Below are 16,747 nucleotides of genomic sequence, written 5' to 3'. Positions count from 1 at the left end.
AATAAAATGTCAGAGGCTCCCCCGTGTACAGACACATCTCTCATAATCCTGTCTCTGGTGTGGTCAAGAGGCAAAGATGGTGAGGAGGAGAGATGGAGAGGTGAAGTCTTTGCATACATGACCGTGTGGGCAGAATCATGCTTTTCTGGGTTAAACTTTTGGTCCACTGAGAATATTTCCAGGCACTCCTCACTAGGGTTAGACTGGCTATTCTGCTTTTCCCCTCTAACAAAACAGTGTGTTTAACAGACATTTTCTCAGGTAGAAACTCTGAAAATTAATATCCACACATTTCTGTGAGCTGGTGTATTCTCTGCTGAAACATCTAATCCCCTTGGCTTGGATTTGTTTCCCCAGTTTGGGGATCTGCTCCAGAGTAAATTTTTCATGTATGTGGTTCTATAATAAGTTATTTTCCCATTGCCAAAATTGTATTTGCAATTAAGTCTTACATTTGTTTAATAGGTAAGCTCAACATTTTACAAAGTTTAATAAGTGAAATAACTGTGACAGACCAGATAATTAAATTGTTTATTCCATAATTTATTTAGCAATTTCTCCCTAAATTAAAATGCTATTTGCAAATATAAAAGTCTTTAGGACTGAGTCTCTTGAGCAGGGTTGAAAACCTGTCTCCAATTTCAGGTGTTAAAAAGTTCTACAACACAGTATCAATTTTCCCCAGAGAAGGAAGAATCTTGCACTCTACCTGACTGGTGTGGAGTGTAAACAGGTTTGTCTGTATGAACGAAGAGATATCCATTGTCATAGCTTATTGGCATTTTTTTTGATTTTGAAAAATGCTTTGATACGACTTCCAAATACACATATGAAACAGAGCCTTGTTCTCCAGACAGTTGTTTGGGTTGTATCTGTAAAAGAAAATATTGCTAGAAAAGAGAAAAGTAATTCTAGGGTTCTAGGACAAGTTGACTTTCTCAACACCACTGCAACCTCATTAAAATAAAAAATGAGTGTGTGTATCTCACCATTAGTGAAGTAGATTGGGATTCAGAAGAGTCAATTAAATTTACCCAAAGCCCTTTCAGTGTCAATTATTATCAACCTTATCTTTAAGAACGGGACAGTTGGGGCTGGGGATGTGGCTCAAGGGGTAAGGCGCTTGCCTGGCATGCATGGGGTGCTGGGTTCGATCCTCAGCACCACATAAAAATAAAAGATGTTGTGTCCACCGAAAACTGAAAAATAAATATTAAAAAATTCTCTCTCTCTCAAAAACAAAAAACCAAACAAACAAAACGGAAAGTCTTCTTGGTTCCATGTTTGCTAAATTTACACATTCTTAATGCAGCCACTGCTACATGAGAAACTTCTGCCTGGTCGGCTCCCTGATGAGCCCTGCTCTCCACGGCCTCTGGCAGCCTGGCTTAGGCTCTGCACACTCTGTGCCCATCACACACTGCTGCTCCTGGGCCACGGTGCACGCTTCCCAATCTGAGCATATAATTATACTCATCCCCTTTACCTTCAATGATATGTGATTTTACACAAAAAATATGTAATAAAAGGAAGCACAGTGTTTCTCAGAAAATTAGGATTTAAAACACGTTGAAAATAAATACTAAAACCAAAGCTATAGAATTACATATTTGAGATTATTGTAGAAATTTTGAAAACATTGTAAAAATCTTTAGTATTCTATGCTCAGATTACTATGCAAAGCATCTTGATTTCCTTCTCCACTCTTAAGAAACACTACAGAACACGCATAATTCTGTAGTGTAACCTGTAATGAATAACATTTGAACGTGGGTCAATGGACTTGTCCTTAGAAGATAGTGGCACAACATCTAACAATTGGCAAAAAAGATACATTGGAATGTTAAGATAAAATTAAATGCTTCATAAACATTGATTGGTTTAAATTTAAAGGTGAACACCACAGGTAGCTAGTAGCAACCTTACAACTTATCAGATAAGGAGTGCTTACTGAAAATAACACTTGTGGGGAATAAATTTTAATTCTTAATAAACCTGAAAGTATTAGTATTTGCCATCAGAAGTTTCATGAAGTATCCCTATGCTGGCTAGAATTTATTAAGATTGATTTTCCTTAAACATGAGTAATATATGCACCACCTTTTTAAAAAAATTTATTTGTTTTAATTAGTTATACACGACAATAAAATGCATTTATGCATTATGATATATCATCTCATAGATGGGATATAATTTCTCATTTCTCTGAGTGTACATGTTGCAGAATCATTATTGGTGATGTAGACGCACATATACATACAGTAATAATTTCTGTTTCATTCTGCTATATTTCCTATCTCCACATCCCCTCCCCTTCCCTTCTATCACTTTCCTCTACCTAATCTAAGGTAACACTATTCTTCCCAGTGTGTCCTGCCTTATTGTGAATTAGCATCTGCATATTAGAGAAAACATTCAGCCTTTGGTTTTGTTGGATTGGCTTATTTTGCTTAGCATGATATTCTCCAACTCCAACCATTTACTAGCAAATGCCATAATTTTACCCTTCTTTAAAGCTGAGTAATATTCCATCGAGTATATATACCACATTTTCTTTATCTATTCATCTATTGAGGGACACCTAGGTTGGTTCCATAGTCTAGCTATTGTGAATTGAGCTGCTATAAACATTGATGTGGCTGTGTCCCTGTAGTATGCTGATTTTAAGTCCTTTGGATATAAACTAAGGAGTGGGATAGATGGGTCAAATGGTAGTTCTATTCCCAATTTTCTGAGGAATCTCCATATTGCTTTCCATAGTGGTTGCTCCAATTTGCAGTCCCACCAGCAATGTATGAGTGTACCTTTTCCACCACATCCTCACCAACATTTATTGTTGCCTGTATTCTTGATGATTGGCATTCTGACAGGAGTGAGATGAAATCTTACAGTAGCTTTGATTTACATTTCTCTAATTGCTAGAGATGTTGAACACTTTTTCATATATTTGTTGATCAATTGTATTTCTTTTTCTTTGAAGTATTTGTTCAGTTTCTTAGCCAATTTATTGATTGGGTTATTTGGTTTTTTGGGGGGGCGGGGTGTTAAGTTTTTTGAGTTCTTTATATATCCTAGAGAATAATGCTTTATTGGAGGTGCATGTGGTAAAGATTTTCTCCCAATCTGTAGGCTCTCTCCTCACTTTATTAATTGTTTCCTTTGTTGAGAAGAAGCTTTTTAATCCTTCCCATTTATTGATTCTTGATTTTACTTCTTATGCTTTAGGAGTCTTGTTAAGGCCAATGTGGTGAAGATTTGGGCCTATTTTTTCTTCTATTAGGCACAGGGTCTGTTCTAGTGCCTAAGTCTTTGATCCACTTTGAGTTGATTTTTGTGCAGGGTGAGAGACAGAGGTTTAATTTCATTTTGCTACATATGGATTTCCAGTTTTGCCAGCACCATTTGTTGAATAGGCTAACTTTTCTCCAGTGAATGTTTTTGATACCTTTGTCTAATATGAAATAACTACATTTATGTCAGGCAGGGTTTGTCTCTGTGTCCTCTATTCTGTACCAATGGTCTACAAGTCTATTTTGGTGCCAATATCATGCTGTTTTTATTACTACAGCTTTGTAGTATAGTTTAAGGTCTGGTATTGTGATGCTTCCTCCTTCACTTTTCTTGCTAAGGATTGCTTTAATTATTCTAGGTCTCTTATTTTTCCAAATAAATTTTATGATTGCTTTGTCTATTTATATGAAGAATGTCATTGGAATTTTAATAGGAATTGCATTAAATCTGTATAATGTTTTTGGTAGTATGGCCATTTTGACAATATTAATTCTGCCTACCCAGGTACATGGGAGATATTTCCATCTTCTGAGGTTTTCTTCAATTTCTTTTTTTCTTTTAGTGCTTTGTAGTTTTCATTGTAGAAGTCTTTCACCTCTTTTGTTAGATTGATTGCCAGGTATTTTATTTAATTTCTAGAAACATATGACCTATCCAAACTGAATGAGGAGGTCATACATGATTTAAATAGATCAAGTTCAAGTAATGAAATAGAAAAAGCCATCAAAAGCCTATCAGCCAAGAAAAGTCCAGGACCAGATGGATTGTTTTACAGAATTAAAAGACTTTCAAAGAAGAATTAACACCAATATTCTTAAAAGTATTCCATGAAATAGAAAAGGAGGGAACCCTTCCAAACTTATTCTATGAGGCTAATATCACCCTGATATCAAAACCAGACAAAGACACAACAAGGAAAAAAAAACTTCAGACCAATATCCCTAATGAACATAGATGCAAAAATTCTCAGTAAAATTCTGGCAAATTGCATACAAAAACATATCAAAAGGAGAGTGCACGGTGATCAAGTAGGGTTCATCCCAGAGATGCAGGGTTGGTTCAACATATGGAAAGTAATAAATGTAATTCATCATATTAATAGACTTAAAAACAAGAATCATTTGATCATCTCAATAGATGCAAAAAAAAAAAATTTGACAAAATACAGCACACCTTCATGTTCAAAACATTAGAAAACCTAGGGATAGTAGGAACATACCTCAACATTTTAAAAGCTGTATATGCTAAACCCAAGGCCAGTGTCATTCTAAATGGAGAAAATTTGAAAGCATTCCTGCTAAAAACTGGAACAAGACAAGAATGTCCTCTTTTACCACTTCTATTCAACATCATCCTTGAAACTTTAGCCAGGGCAATTAGACAAAAGAAAGAAATTAAAAGGATACAAATAGGTAAAGAAGAACTCAAACTATCACTATTTGCCAATGACATAATTCTATATCTAGAAGACCCAAAAAATTCCACCAGGAAACTTCTAGAACTAATAAATGAATTCAGCAAAGTAGCAGGATATAAAATCAACACCCATAAATCAAACACATTCCTATACATCAGTGGTGAATCCACTGAAAGAGAAATTAGGAAAACTACTCCATTCACAATAGCCTCAAAAATAAATAAATAAATAAATAAATAAATAAAATATGCACCACCTTTTTAACTGGAGAATGAGCCCAAGGGGATCTTACACTGAGCAACATACCCAATCATTTTTTAATTTTGAGACATGGCCTTGATAAATAGCTGAAATTATCTTTGAACTTGTGATCCTCCTGCCTTAGTCTCCTAAATTGCTAGGATTAATTGGTGTGCACCACTGCGCCTAGCTCTATACATTTTTTAAAGGATAAAATATATAAAAGATTCTCAGCATTGACACTTGATTATTTATAACATATTTTAAAAAGACATAAATAAATATAAACCTAATATAAGGTAGAATCTTATGCTTATGACTTTTACAGAATTAAAAAGTAAAAACAGGGCTTGGGGTGTGGCTCAGCGGTAGAGCATTTGCTTAGCATGTGCAAGGCCCTAGGTTCTATCTTCAGCACCACATAAACATAAATAAATAAAATAAAGGTATTGTATCCAACTAACACTAAAAAATAAATATTTTTAAAAATCAAGACAGATGTACAAAATGAGTTCAAAAATTAGAAAAGTAACATAATTTTAAGCTCTTTATAAAATTTAAATTTTTAATTTCTTTTTAAACAACTCATTGGAGAGAAACAATGATGCAAATGAGTCCCAGAGGTCCTTTCAACTTTGATGTTTAATTTTTCTGATTCTTTTTAAATATCAGAATTTTAGATAAGAAATGAATCATAAGCATCCTCAAGTCTGTACTGCAGTATCTTAATAGAAGAAGTTATTTGGTCAAGGTTGATATTTCTATTTACTGTGGAATGCTGATGAGAGCTATTCACTTTAGTAGTCAATAGTCTTATTACTTTTGGAAGCTATGGTTTTAGAATATTTGCGTTTAAACAAATGCACACAATTTTACTTCCCAATTAGAATCTGAACATTCACTTGTATTGAAGACACAATTTTTCAGTTTAGAATTTTCTATTTCACTCAGATTAGCATTATCAACTGATAATCATCTAATAATTACACAGTGGTAGGGTGGTGCAAATGGTCAAATCTTATGTTTATCAATATTCAAATTTTTTTTTATTGTTGGTTGTTCAAAACATTACATAGTTCTTGATATATCATCTTTCACACTTTGCTTCAAGTGGGTTATGAACTCCCATTTTTAGCCCATATACAGATTGCAGAATCACATCAATTACACATCCATTGATTTACATATTCCCATACTAGTGTCTGTCATGTTCTGCTACCTTTCCTATCCTCTACTATCCCCCCTCCCCTCCCCTCCCCTCCCCTCTTCTCTCTCTACCCCCTCTACTGACCTTCATTTCTCCCCCTTGTATTATTTTTCCCTTTCCCCTTATTTCCTCTTGTATGTTCTTTTGTATAACCCTGAGGGTCTCCTTCCATTTCCATGCAATTTCCNNGTGGGGTCGGGCTCCAAATTCCTCAATAGGACACCCATAGCACAAAAGTTAATAACTAGAATCAACAAATGGGACTTACTCAAACTAAAAAGTTTTTTCTCAGCTAAAGAAACAATAAGAGAGGTAAATAGACAGCCTACATCCTGGGAACAAATCTTTACTCCTCACACTTCAGATAGAGCCCTAATATCCAGAGTATACAAAGAACTCCAAAAATTAGACAATAAGATAACAAACAACCCAATCAACAAATGGGCCAAGGACCTGAACAGACACTTCTCAGAGGAGGACATACAATCAATCAACAAGTACATGAAATATTCAAATTTTGTACATATTTTATCAGAAATATTCTGCATATAAAAATAAAATGAAGGATAAATACATACCGTTAAGATTGCAGAGTTTTGGAATTTATTTTCTGGGGATAAAATAACATAGCTTGAAGAGTAACTAATTTTTTTATCAGGATAACTTTTAATAGAGACTGTTGCATCAAATGCTTCAGTGTATCCATAAACTTGAATTACAATATTTTCAGATGCTCCAACATGAAATATGTTCGGTGCTGAAATGACATAGCTGTTGAAATAGGAAAAAGTTCAGTATCTTTATAAGACATGTGTTCTTACACTGATTTTTTTCTCTCACTTGTGAGATTCAACTTAAAATAGACATATTTCAACTTAAATAATATTTAAAAATAAAAATTTATTTTGTGATCTATGATAATTTCAGCATAGTTTCTAAGAAAAAAAGAGGTTGGAATTAAGACCTGGGAAATAGAGCTGGGGATTTTGTTTATGTTTGGAAAGGTAATAATAGCAGCCAGGGAGAACTCCATGGTATTCACGGCAACATAGAAGTGGGCACTTGTTTTTCTCCCTCCCTCCCTCCCTCCTTCCCTGTCTTCCTTCTTTCCTTTCTTCCTTCCTTTCCTCCCTCTCTATCTCCTTTTCTCCCTCCTTTTCTCCCTTTCTCTTTCCTTTTACTTCCTTTCTTCCGTCCCCCTTTTTTCTTTCTCTTCCTCCCTCTCTTCCTCCCTCCCTCTCTTTCTTTCTCCCATTGAAGTAAAAAAACCAAATAAATAAAATACAGGTGCTAAAAACTGAATTTCAACCCTGCCATCTGCTGGCTGAATGACTGAGGTAAAGTCACTAATTCTTCCTGAGTCCAAAATAATACATCTGTTAAAATTTCAGCATGTATTTTCTTTAAACCAGACTGTGGTCAGGATTAAATAAGAGCATGTATATGACAGCACCCAGCATACTTAGTACTCAACATTAAGAATAAGATCCACCAATTTCACTAAGTTAGTTCAAAAGAACTGATCTTAGAAAGATGCCTTTCTAGTGAGGGTATAAAGACGAAGAATATGAGTGAGCTGGAGGAAGGTATCTGGCAGTAGTGATGGAGTTCTGTGAGGTAACAAAAATAACAATAATCATACAACAATAATCATAAAGGCAGTAACTTGGGTAGTGATGTGTCAGAGCATGTTGGCACTTCCATAGAGCTCTTATCATCTTTATAAGCCGGTGATGTAGGTGCTATTATTATTCCTGTTTTAGTGATCAGAGATTAATTTGATCAATATCTCAAGTAAATGAGGTGAAAATTTACATTAGGGTCCCAGTTGTATATAATGTATATAATTGAGGTTAAAGTTACAAGCACTGTTCCAACCATTGGCTGTTGCCTCCATTTTACTTTTATGCCTTTATATAAGAATGGAAATGAACCTATACAAGCTTTAAAACACAAATTTTAAGATGTGTAACTTTTCATTGTCTTATTAGATGCACTTATAATAAATAGAATATTTTTATGTATCACTGAAGTATCTAATTTTAATAGTGAGAGCTGCATATGAAGCATTTATCAACCCCAAAGGCCTTAGTGATTGACTAAGTGAAGTGTTCCGACAGGCTTGGGGGGCACCCACCACCACACTGGGCAGAATTACTGCACTGCACTTTCTTTTTCTTTCTTTCCTCCTTTCTCTGCTTCCTGGCTGTCATGTGGTAAGTAGCCTTCTCCTCCACCCTCCCACTGTCATGATGTTCTGCTTTGCCTCAGACCCAAAACAATGCAACCAGCTAACAATAGTCTGAAACCTCTGAAATCATGAGCCAAAATAAGTTTTTCCTCCTTTAAGTTGTTTTTCTCAGGCATTTTCCTCAAAACAATGAAAGCTTGTAACAAAGATGCCTTTATCAAATATTTACTATGTGCTAGGCTCCATCCTAAGCACCTATATATTCATACACATATGTCTTAGTCAGCTTTTTATGTCTCTGTGATCAAAAGATCTGACAAGAACAATGTAGAGGAGGAACAGTTCATTTTGGCTCCTGATTCGAGAGGTTTCAGTTTATAGTCAATTGACTCCATAGCTCTGAGCCTGAGATGAGGCAGAACATGGCATTGAAAGGGCGTGGCAGATGACAGCAGCTCAGGACATGGCAACCAGGAAGCAGAGAGAGAGAGAGCACTGTGCTCAACAGAGACAAAATATAAACCCCAAAGTTGTGTCCCCAGTGACTTACTTCCTCCAGCCACACTTTCCCTGCCCACAGCAACCACCCAGTTAACCTGTATCAGTGATAAATCTACTAAGTTACTGCTCTTATAATTTAATCATTTCACTTCTGAACATTCTTACATTGTCTCATACATGAGCTTTTGGGGAACACATCGTTTCTAAACCATAGCGTCCCACCTTTGACCTCCAAATGTTTATGTCATCTCACAATATAAAATACATTCATTTTTTTTAGCGTCCCATAGTCTTAATAGCACTGTTGAAAGTCCATATCCAAATCTTATCTGAGACTCAAGGCAAACCCTTGGATACTTTCCCTTGTGAAGATCAATGGCAAGTTATATATGTCATATAAACATTTTCATTTTGCAAGGAGGAAATAAGAACATAAAAAGAAAGGATGAGACCAAAGCAGGATTATAATTTAGCTCAGCAATCAAATCCTGTAGCTCCATGTCTAGTATCTGGGGCACATGGCATTGTAATGGTTTTTCTAAAAGGCTTATGTAGTTTTGCTCTGTGGCCTTGTTGACTGTAGTACATATGGTCCTCTCTTGGGTTGCCTCTGCTCAATTCCAGCAGCTTTCCTTGCCAGACATTTCATAGTACTGTTATCCCTCGATCTTGAGGGTTTCCATTGCAGCTTCAGCTTCTTTCTCACATCTTTATGCATCACATCCTCAGGGGATGCTCACAGGGACTGTGTGGTTTCCCACCATCTTCAGCAGTAGCCAAACCTCCTGGAACCATACCTGCAGCAGCCTCTGAGTGCCGGGGTGGCTGATCATTGTTTAACAAACAAACAAACAAACAAAAAACAAAAACAAACAAACAAAAACTTCCTAGGCTCCCCTGTGTAAGCAGTGTACTCCTTTGTCTCTTCTCAAATAAATTTTTACTTCTATACCCTTAAGCCTAAGGGGCATAGTCTTGTCAATTTCTAAGATGCCCTTAAGCCATCTTTCTTATTGTTTTGAGTACAGTGGTTAGCATCTTTTTAGTGGTTTTAATCTCTTTGACAACTAAAATGTTCATAGTCCCAGTTTTATTCGAACTTGTTTAACCAAATTGGATATTTTTCATATCTTTCTTCTCTGGATTCTTTCCTGATTATCACAGTAAACTTGGCTAAAATTCATCAGCAATATTTATGCCACTCCATGAATGTTGTACTGCCTTGAAATTTCCTCTGCCAGATAAATTAGTCCAGCACTTTTCAATTTAGTCTCACGGTAGGTGTTAGGACATGTACAAAATATAAGCAACTTTTTTTTTTGTCTGAATGTAACATTAATGGCCTCCAGTCCAATTTTCAATAGAGTCCTCTTTCTCCTCTGAAACCTCATGAGCCCAGTCAGTATTTACTGTCTGCAGTTCTGTCAGCATTCTGAGCCCCCACTAGATTCACCCATTCGGCTCTACTTACAACATTTTTTAAGTTTTTCAGCTTTTATCTCTAGATTTTTCAAAATCCTCCCTCCCCTTTAATCCAGCTCTGAAGGCTTTTGAAGTACATGGTCAGGGTAGTCAAAGCATTAACCCTACTCCTGGTATCAACTTTTGTTTTGGTCATCTTTTACACCACTGTAACCAAAAGACCTTACCAGAACAATGTAGAGGACAAAAAGCTTATTTTGGTTCATAGTTTTAGAGGCTCAATCCATGGTCAGCTGACTTCATAGCTTTGGGCCTGAGGTGAGGCAGAACATCATGATAAAAGCACAAGGCAGGGCTGGGGATGTGGCTCAAGCGGTAGCGCGCTCACCTGGCATGCGTGCGGCCCAGGTTCGATCCTCAGCACCACATACAAACAAAGATGTTGTGTCCGCCGAAAACCAAAAATTAAATATTAAAAATTCTCTCTCTCTCTCTCTCTCTCTTTAAAAAAAAAAAAAAAGCACAAGGCAGATGAAAGAAGCTAAGGACACGGCAACCAGGAAGAAGAGAAAGCACTCTGCTCTTAAGAGACAAAGTATAAACCCCACAGGTGTCCCCCAGTGACCTCCTTCCTCCAGCCACACCCTATCTGCCTACAGCTACCACCCATTTAATCCATATCAGTGGATTAACCCATTTATCAGGTTACAGCTCTCATAATCTAGTCTTTTCAACTCTGAACATTCTTACTTTGTCTCATACATGAGCTTCTGGGAGACACCTCCTATGGAAACCATAAAAATATAAAAACTATTATTTTGCTACACCTATTAAGTGAGGAAAGTCCTATTACTGTTCCCATTTTCAGATGAACAAACTGCCAATTAATATGTTCAGGTTCTTAAAAACTGAAGCTGAATAACCTGTTTCTGGATTTAACACTTTCAATAGCTGTCTTAAATTGAATTTAATAAGAATTTTGCAATCAGAAAAATCTAGGGGTGTCCAATCTGAACACTCCTATCCAGTGTAGTATTGGACATTTTTACCAGCACAATTACACAAGAGAAGAAAATAAAAGGGATAAAAACAGAAAAGGAAGAAGTCAAGTTATCACTGTTTGTAGACATGACCTTATATGTAGAAGATCTAAAAAGCTCCACCAGAAGACTGTCAGAACTAAGAAATTCAGCAAAGTAGGAAGTTAAAAAAATCAACATACAAAAATCAATGGCTTTCCTATGCATGAATAATGAATTTGCTGATAAAGAAATCAGGAAAATAGGCTGGCACTGTGGCGCACACCAGTAATCCCCAGCGGCACAGGAGACAGAGGCAGGAGGATCTCGAGTTCAAAGCCAGCCTCAGCAATTTAATGAGGCCCTAAACAACTCAGAAGACCCTGTTTGTAAGAAAAAAAAATACACACACACACACACCCAAAATACATGGCCAAGAATGTGGCTCAGTGGCCAAATGCCTCTGAGTTCAATCCCTGGTACAAAAAAACAAAGAAGCTGACAAAAACCCTAGGAATAAAAATCTAATCAAGGAGATAAAAGACCTCTACCACAAAAACAATGGAATATTGAAGAAAGAAATTGAAGAAAATACTAGAAAATGGAAAAAACTGCCATTTTCATGGATCAGCAAAATTAATATTATTAAAATGGCCATATTACCAAAAGCAATATACAGATTCAATATTTTTCTAACCTGACCATGCAATCCCTATCAAAATAACAATGACATTTTTCACAGAAATAGAAAAAAAAACCCCTACAATTCATTTGGAAGAAAAAAAATCTAGAGTAGCCAAAGGAATTCTAAGCCAAAAAAGCAATGCTGGAGGCATAACAATATTGACTCCAAATTATACTATAGAGCAATGATAATAAAAACTGCAGGGAGCCAGGTGCAATGGCACACACCTGTAATCCCTGTAGCTCTGGAGGCTGAGGAGGAGAATAGCAAGTTCAAAGCCAGCCTCAGCAATTTAGAGAGGCACTAAGCAACTCAGTGAGGCCGTGTCTCTAATAAAATACAAAATAGTCTAGGAATGTGGCTCAGTGGTCAAGTGCCCCTGAATTCAATCCCCATACTCCCCCACCAAAAAACAAAGGGCTAGGGAGGGGCTAGGGTTGTGGCTCAGTGGTAGAGCTCTTGCCTAGCATGTGTAAGGCACTGAGTTCCAGTCTCAGCACCACATGTAAATAAATAAGGATCCATTGACAGCTAAAAAATATTTAAATTAAAAAAAGGCTGGGGATGCGGCTCAGTGGCTAAGTGTTCCTGAGTTCAATCCCCAGTACCAGACAAACAAAAACTGCATAGTACTGGCATAAAAGCAGGCATATAGACCAATGGTACAGAATACAGATACAGAGGAAAACCCACATATCCAGTTGTCTGATCCTTGATAAAGGTGCTAAAAAAACATTGGAGAAAAGACAGCTTTTTAAACAATGGTGCTGGGAAACTGGTTATCCATAAGTAGAAGGATGAGACCAGACCCTTGTCTACCACCCTGCACAAAAATCAACTCAAAATGAATCGAAGACCTAGGAAATTGACCAGAAACTATATAACTCCTAGAAGAAAATATAGAGTGTCTCTCTCTCTCTCTCTCTCTCTCTCTCTCTATATATATATATATATATATATATATATATATATATGCAACAATTTCTTCATTAGGACTCCTAAAACTCAGGAAATAATACCAAGAATTAATAAAAAGGATGACTTCAAATGAAAAACCCTCTGCACAGTAGAGGAAACAATTAAGAATATGAAAAGAGAATCTTAAAACATAGAAGAAAATCTTTGTTATTTACTGTTTGACAGAGGATTCATATCTAAAATATATAAAAAATTCAATAAACTGAATGCCAGAAAAAAGCAAATATCCCAATTAATAGGTGGGCAAATAAATTAAGAAGAATTCCTCAAAAGAAAAAACATAAGTGGCCAATAAATACATGAAGAAATGTTCAAATATCTTTAGCAACCAGGGAAATGTAAATCAAAACTACAGTGGTATCTTACCTCACTCCAGTTAGAATGGCAACCATCAAGAATATAAACAATAATAAATACTGGGGAGGATGTGTAGAAAAAGGAACTTATATACACTGTTGATATTGTAAATTAGTATAAATACTATGGAAATCAGTATAGAGTTTTCTCAAAAGACTAGGAATGGAACATGACTCAGCTATACAACTACTTCGTATTTATTCTAAAGGATTAATGTCATCATATTACAGTGATACATACATACACATTTATAGCAGCACAATTCACAAAATCCAATCTATGGAACTAGCCTAGGCATCCATCAGTGGATGAATAAAGAAAATATTATATATTTTATACAAACACACACACACACGCACACACACACACACACAAAACGGAGTTTATTAAGCCATAAAGAAGAATGGAAGAAACTTGAGAACATTATCTTAAGTGAAATAAGGCAAACTCAGAAAGTACAGGCTCAGATGTTTTCTCTCATATATGGAAGCTAGAGAGGAAAAAGGAAATGAAGGTGTGCAGCAAGGAAGGACCTCATGAAAAATCAGAGACCAGTAGAGTATTGGAAAGGGATCAGGGATAGAGAGGGGAGGATGGAAAGGGTAGCTACTGGGGAAAAATACTGATCAAATTATGTTGTTATATTGTGTGCATGTATGAATATGTAACATCAAATACCACATTATGTATGATTATAATGCACCAATAAAATATGGAAAAATAGAAAAATCTAGAAATAAAAGGCTATTTTATTTTCAGTATTTTTAAAAAGTTTATATTTTTTAGTTCAGTACTGAGTTGTTTATGTGGTGGGAGAAGTGACACATAACCTATTTAGTGTTTAGAAGTCCTTAAAAATGGTTCTGGAATTCTTACTGATGTACCAGTATTATGATCTAGCCATATGAGGAATTTTATATTTTCATTTTCTTTCAACAGCTGCAGAGGATCAGGCCACTGAGCTTGCAGAGAGGTGAGACTGCATCTTTGGCCTTTACCTAGAATGTTTCCCCCAGATGATTGCATGGCTTCCTCCCTCACTTCTTCAACATCTGCTCGAGTGTCATCTCCTTAACAGAACCCTCCTGTCCATATTTTTAAATAGTGCTTCATCAACTTTTTATCTTTGTGCTTTTCACTTCAAAATACTAATAACTACCTACTCTCATTTATTCCTTCATTCATTGGTTCATTTATTCATCTTTTGCTTGTATGAAAGATAATCTCTAGGAATTATCTTTTCTCATCTGCAATATCCTCAGTGCTATTACATGCTAGGTGTTCCATAAATATTTGATCAGTCAGTCAAATAGTCAAAGTAATTAATTACCATGTTGTAAACAGCACACTCTCACGTCTTCAGAGCAGGTGAGGAGGTGCTTTCTATTAAGGGCCAATGCAATGTAGTGGGGAAGAATTCAGAATGTCCTTGGACAAGGATCTTAGGATCCCAGGTTCTATCCCTAGTTCTGCCACTAATGTAAAGTCAATTAATACAAACTTCTATGAGCTTCAATTGTTTGTCTTTCAAAAAGAAATAAAAATTAATTAAGGTAATGGTGTGATTGTGGCCATGTGATAAAATCTAAAGACTAGAAATGAGAAAATACTACAAATTTATGATATTCTAAGTATATATTTATATTTATAATACATTTAACATGTTTATATGCACATTTTTTGACACTGGAAAAAATTGGTGATAATGAGAAGACATGAATGAAAGTCCTGCCCCTCTCTCTCTCTCTCTAGGAGTGTGACCTTTGGCCAATCCCTTGCCCTCTCTGGACTTACCCTCACATATGAAACAAGTTGGTTCTATTAGATAATACCTGGTTACTTTTCAGTACTTAAATATTATTTCTAGATATGAGATCATTATTTTTAAGACATAATTAAAAATGTACAGGCTTTCAATACCACTAAAAGTTGTAAAGAATCAGCTCAGAAATGTAGACATAATTAATTACAACAATAAATTTTCAAATCGCAGTATTAGAATTGACCCCCATGTAACTCTGGCTTAACTGTGTGTAGTCCATTTCGCAGTATTAGAATTGACCCCCATGTAACTCTGGCTTAACTGTGTGTAGTCCATGAAAAACACAAGTCAAACTAAGTACTGAATACAAATAAGCAAGAAATGACAAAATTAAGTTATTATCTTGAGTTGACTTTGTGCCTTTTTGAAGTGGAATGTGAGTAATCACTTATGTACATTTTTATAAATAACAATCTCATAAAAGCTGTCACTTTGTTAGTCACTTATCAAATCAAAACGCTGCCTTGGTTTTCTCATTCAGAAATGAGACTACCTATTTGGTGCTCTCAGAAGGAGAGAGTTATATTCAAATCAACACAATCTGTTGAATTTGCTTTTTCACTCATCACTATAAGATACATTACAAAATGAAGATGAGTTGTTTTACTCACATTTGTTCCTGTCCCTGTCCCAAACTTTTCTCCAGGAAAATTAAAAAACAAAGTATTTCCAAAAGGCCCATGGCTAGAGGTGGTATAAAACCATGGACATAACCTGCTTGAAGCCTACTTTCCTTTCAAATAAATTGAGTTTAAAGAGTTGGATAAATTAGTTTTCTGGTTAATTATTAATTCTGAAAGAGGGAATCTCTAAATAAGAAAACTAAAATTGGAACGAAAACACCCTTTCATACCTAGGAATAAGGATAGGAGGTATTTTGGAGAAATTTACACCCAACCCAGGGGGAACTTACTTTTATAAATACAAATAAAAGAACTCTAATACCAGAATTGGCACTATGAAGAATGGCTCAATGCTAAAAACCAGGAAGCCACACATTTTCCCTTTCTTCTCTGTGTTTGATCATTTTCTGCATGCATCTGGTAAATCCCATTTGTTTCTGATACTGACAAAATCTTACCTGGGTTCCATTTTAAACGGAGATGACTTCAGAAGGAGTCTGAAATAGTCAAGGCTCATGAGGTTGTCTCTTTTAGAGAAGACCTGGTTGGGTCCATCCTTGGTGTTGGAAATGGTCTAAGGATAACCTACATCTGTAAAGGGAGTCCAAGGAATAGTTCCTTGTCTTCCCCAGTCTAGGGGAGGAGCTGAACATTAGGCAGAGAAAAGATTGTGACTGGAAATCAGCATGTCATGCTCAGGATGCTGCCATCATTCTCTAAGTACCAACCAAACACTTTAGTGTTTAGTGGGGAATGCATATCCTCCAATATCTCTCAATTCATATATACTGCTCATTTAAAGATTAATATACATTGAGAAATAAAATATATTTGTGTAAAAAATCATGTTTCAGTAAAGATTTTAATAATTTAAAATAAGAGCTCAAAAAATAAAACTATATAACAATGGAATATCGTACTATTTTTTTTTAAATTCTTTAATAATTATGTTTATTTTTATGATGTTTTGTATTAATAAGACATTTCTAAATTT

The 16,747-nt window shown here is 35.7% G+C and overlaps 1 protein-coding gene across 4 annotated transcripts in view; it reads right to left on the bottom strand.

Moving 5' to 3' along the window:
• The window catches only part of LOC107152132 (complement C5-like), a 49,993-nt gene extending 34,119 nt beyond the window's left edge, over nt 1-15,874 (bottom strand). For 3 of the 4 annotated variants that reach the window (XM_048813184.1, XM_048813186.1, XM_048813187.1), the window contains exons 1-3: nt 15,742-15,874; nt 6,734-6,926; nt 710-890 (exon numbers count right to left, since the gene is read on the bottom strand). In XM_048813184.1, the coding sequence (XP_048669141.1) occupies nt 710-890; nt 6,734-6,926; nt 15,742-15,812 (445 nt within the window). In that variant the 5' untranslated portion in view covers nt 15,813-15,874. The remainder of the gene's footprint in view (nt 1-709; nt 891-6,733; nt 6,927-15,741) is intronic. The other variant, XM_048813185.1, reaches the window with a different exon arrangement.
• Nucleotides 15,875-16,747: the final 873 nt, after the last annotated feature.

This window comes from Marmota marmota, unplaced genomic scaffold (genome assembly GCF_001458135.2).
Source record: "Marmota marmota marmota unplaced genomic scaffold, marMar, whole genome shotgun sequence".
Lineage (NCBI taxonomy): Eukaryota > Metazoa > Chordata > Mammalia > Rodentia > Sciuridae > Marmota > Marmota marmota.
The sequence above is the reverse complement of the archived record's forward strand: the minus strand, read 5'-3'. Positions and strand labels throughout refer to the sequence as shown.